At 52.1% G+C, this 2923-nt stretch overlaps 1 protein-coding gene across 1 annotated transcript in view; it reads left to right on the plus strand.

Annotated features, from left to right (window-relative positions):
* The window catches only part of LOC119585395 (protein abrupt-like), a gene marked incomplete at its 5' end in the record, with an annotated part of 15025 nt that extends 13339 nt beyond the window's left edge, over positions 1-1686 (plus strand). The window contains 1 exon segment of the mRNA XM_037934058.1: positions 788-1686. Coding sequence (XP_037789986.1) covers positions 788-1686 — 899 coding nt within the window.
* Between the last annotated feature and the right edge of the window lie 1237 nt (positions 1687-2923).

Genomic DNA, 2923 nt, shown 5'->3' on the forward strand with positions numbered 1-2923 from the left:
AATTGCCCCTTTCAAAGCTGATACAAAATCCGAAGAGAGATGAATACAAAATAAGGTCAGGAAAGGTCAGGCAGCCCAACAGCTGCTTGGACTCCAGGCTTGTTTATGAGGCCATAACTGTGCTCTCACTTTGTCATAGATGGAAGTTTTTTTGTTTTTTTTAAGGAAGCCTGAAAAAAATTGTGAGGATCGTTGCGTGGAAGTTTGGCTTTGGGTTAATGCCAGAAATCATCTTATGGTTTGAAGTCATTATTTTTTCAAGCATAATTATCGCGGATGACTGTAGATTGGAAGTCGTATTTTGCCTAAATTTTAGTGTATAAAAGTTTTGAGTGCTTGTAATAGGATTCATAGACGATGAGACAGATAAGTCGTGATTATTATGTCATTTAGATTATCAGAAGCTGTAGTAATCATATTATATACACCATAATACAGTTAGCTCGTCGTTAACCTGACATTCATAGAGCTACACAAGGATATAATTTCAACATGCGCACACAGACATTCGCTGCCAAATGTTTGAGGGAGAGAAAGACAAAGAGTCAAACAGAAGGGAGAATGTAGGGCGGGAGAAATAGTGGGAGGAAAGGAGGGATATCGATAGAAAGAGAAAAACGCCTTTCGTGAAAATTTCGGTTACTTGGGTGTTTAAACTTTTGTGTGTTTGCAAGTGCGTGTCTTTCTTGTTGTCAAAATGTTGGTCACGCTATATACATTTTACTGTTAGGATTTAAGACTTTAGCGAATGCTTTCTTACTTCTAAACCTGTTCTCCCCTTCCGCAGGTCGTCCCCGCTTCGACTTCTACCGCGTGCGAGCAACAGACCCGCGGCCCTGCCACCTGTGCGGCAAGATCTACAAGAACGCCCACACGCTCCGCACGCACATGGAGGACAAGCACTCCAACTGCAACGGATTCCGCTGCGTCCTCTGCGGCACCGTGGCCAAGTCTCGCAACTCGCTGCACTCGCACATGAGTCGCCAGCACCGCGGCATCAGCACGAAGGACCTGCCGCTGCTGCCCATGCCGGCGCCCTGGGACCCCGAGATGGCGGCTAAGTACATATCGATGGTGGGCGGCGTCGGCGAGGTCGTCAGGCAGAACTACCGGCGCCCGGACCGAGAGCGAGAGAGCAACACCTCCGGCAGCGACAACGCGTCGCGAGACCGGGAGGTGGAGAAGACCCCGACTTCTCAGGAAAACGGCGGACTGTACTTCAAGGGCGACTTGGGAGGGCGCGACCCAGAGGACGGCATGAAGGAGCGGCGGCCCTACGACGCCATCAGCCGCCACCTAGACCTGTACCCCGGCCCCAAGCCCGTAGGCGCCTCGCTGCTCGACACCTACCTGCAGATGATGCGGGCCTCGGGCATGGATCTGACCTCGCCCAGCGCTGACAACCTGCCGGACGACCGCAAGTTCCTGCACTCGCGGCCCCTTGGCGGCGGCGTCCTCGACCTAACCCGCCCCGAGATGACCCGCAGTTGCTCGCCGCCGCCGCGGGAGGACGACCACGGCGGCCAGGGCTCGGACGACTTCAGCGAGGACGAGCACGGCAGCCTGCACCTGGACGAGGTCCGGGCCCCGCAGAAGCTCGGCGGCGGCGCCACCGTGGTGACCGTCACGCCGCGCTCGCCCGAACCCTCCGACACCGAGGACGAGGCAAAGTGGGCCGTGCAGTAGTGAGCACCACAGCACAGCCGTGCAGCGTCACACAGCAATCACACCAGTGGTACAAATGACACAGTGGATGCAAGAAAGAGATGCGCGCTTGTGGGCGGGAGTCAGAGGCTGTGGCGCCGCCCTTCCCCGCCGCCCGTGAGTCGCCCTCATGCACGCCTGACTATTTATGTCACTGTCATGCCCCTGTCATCGCCCTCTCACCTTCCCCATCAACTATCATCCAAGAAATGAATTATTCCTTCGTAGAATATCTTCTAACTATGCAACTCCTCATTCACCCATTCCCTCGTCCCGCTCCCCCGCCCACACTAACTCCTATCCCCACCTAGCGCAGGATCCCCCTCCTTCTTTTTTCACCCTCTTTCCCCACCCCACGGCCCTCACCACCAGGGGCGTGACTGAGGGCGACGCACGTCTCCAGCAGTTGTCAGTTCTCAGGGACTCGCCGGGCTTCACTCCCTCCTGTACATACTTCTCACACTCAGGCCGGCGGTGACACAAAGGGGAAGGGCCGCCCACAGGACTCCGCGACTCCCGCCCGCGCACTCCCACAAACACACGCTCTCGTGCACAAAATGGCACCTTGGTTATGTGCACCCATGGAACTTTATGTGGCCCTCTGCATGATATGGTAAACCAGTTGGTGCCCTCTCTTGGTGCTCGTCTTTCTTTGAATTAAGACAACATGGCCTATTTCTCATGCGGAGAAGTTGAATTTAAAATGAATATGTGTCGACTCACGCTCTCTAAGCCACTAGACACCGATTCTCTCTATTCCAAGTGCAAAATGCGTTATGCAAAATATATTATCGTTTTTTTTTGCGTCATGTAAACAAATGCACCAACGGGCGCCCAGTGTTGCCATACCACGATCACTGTATTCTCACTGCGGTATCATCTCGCGTTTATGTCAACTCATTATATCTGAGTGAAGCAACTCAGGTGGAACTTATTGGTGCATATTGTAGCTCCATTCGGCATCATCTCAGCATTCCTTTTAGCCGCAGTTTCAGTCTTATTTTTAGGCTTTTACACAGGGATGGACCCATGACCTATTGCCCATAGTCTGTGATGCGACCTTAAATTTTAAGCGTTTAGTAGCCTTTTTAATACCGTTAACTCTATTTGAAGTACAGATAATTTAACTGTTTGTAAAAGCACTACTCGACGCTCAAAATCTTTGATCTCATCCTATAAAATGTCTGTTGTCCTTGACTGTTAACTTATTCCTGTTCAA

The sequence above is a fragment of the Penaeus monodon genome, chromosome 19 (assembly GCF_015228065.2).
Source record: "Penaeus monodon isolate SGIC_2016 chromosome 19, NSTDA_Pmon_1, whole genome shotgun sequence".
Lineage (NCBI taxonomy): Eukaryota > Metazoa > Arthropoda > Malacostraca > Decapoda > Penaeidae > Penaeus > Penaeus monodon.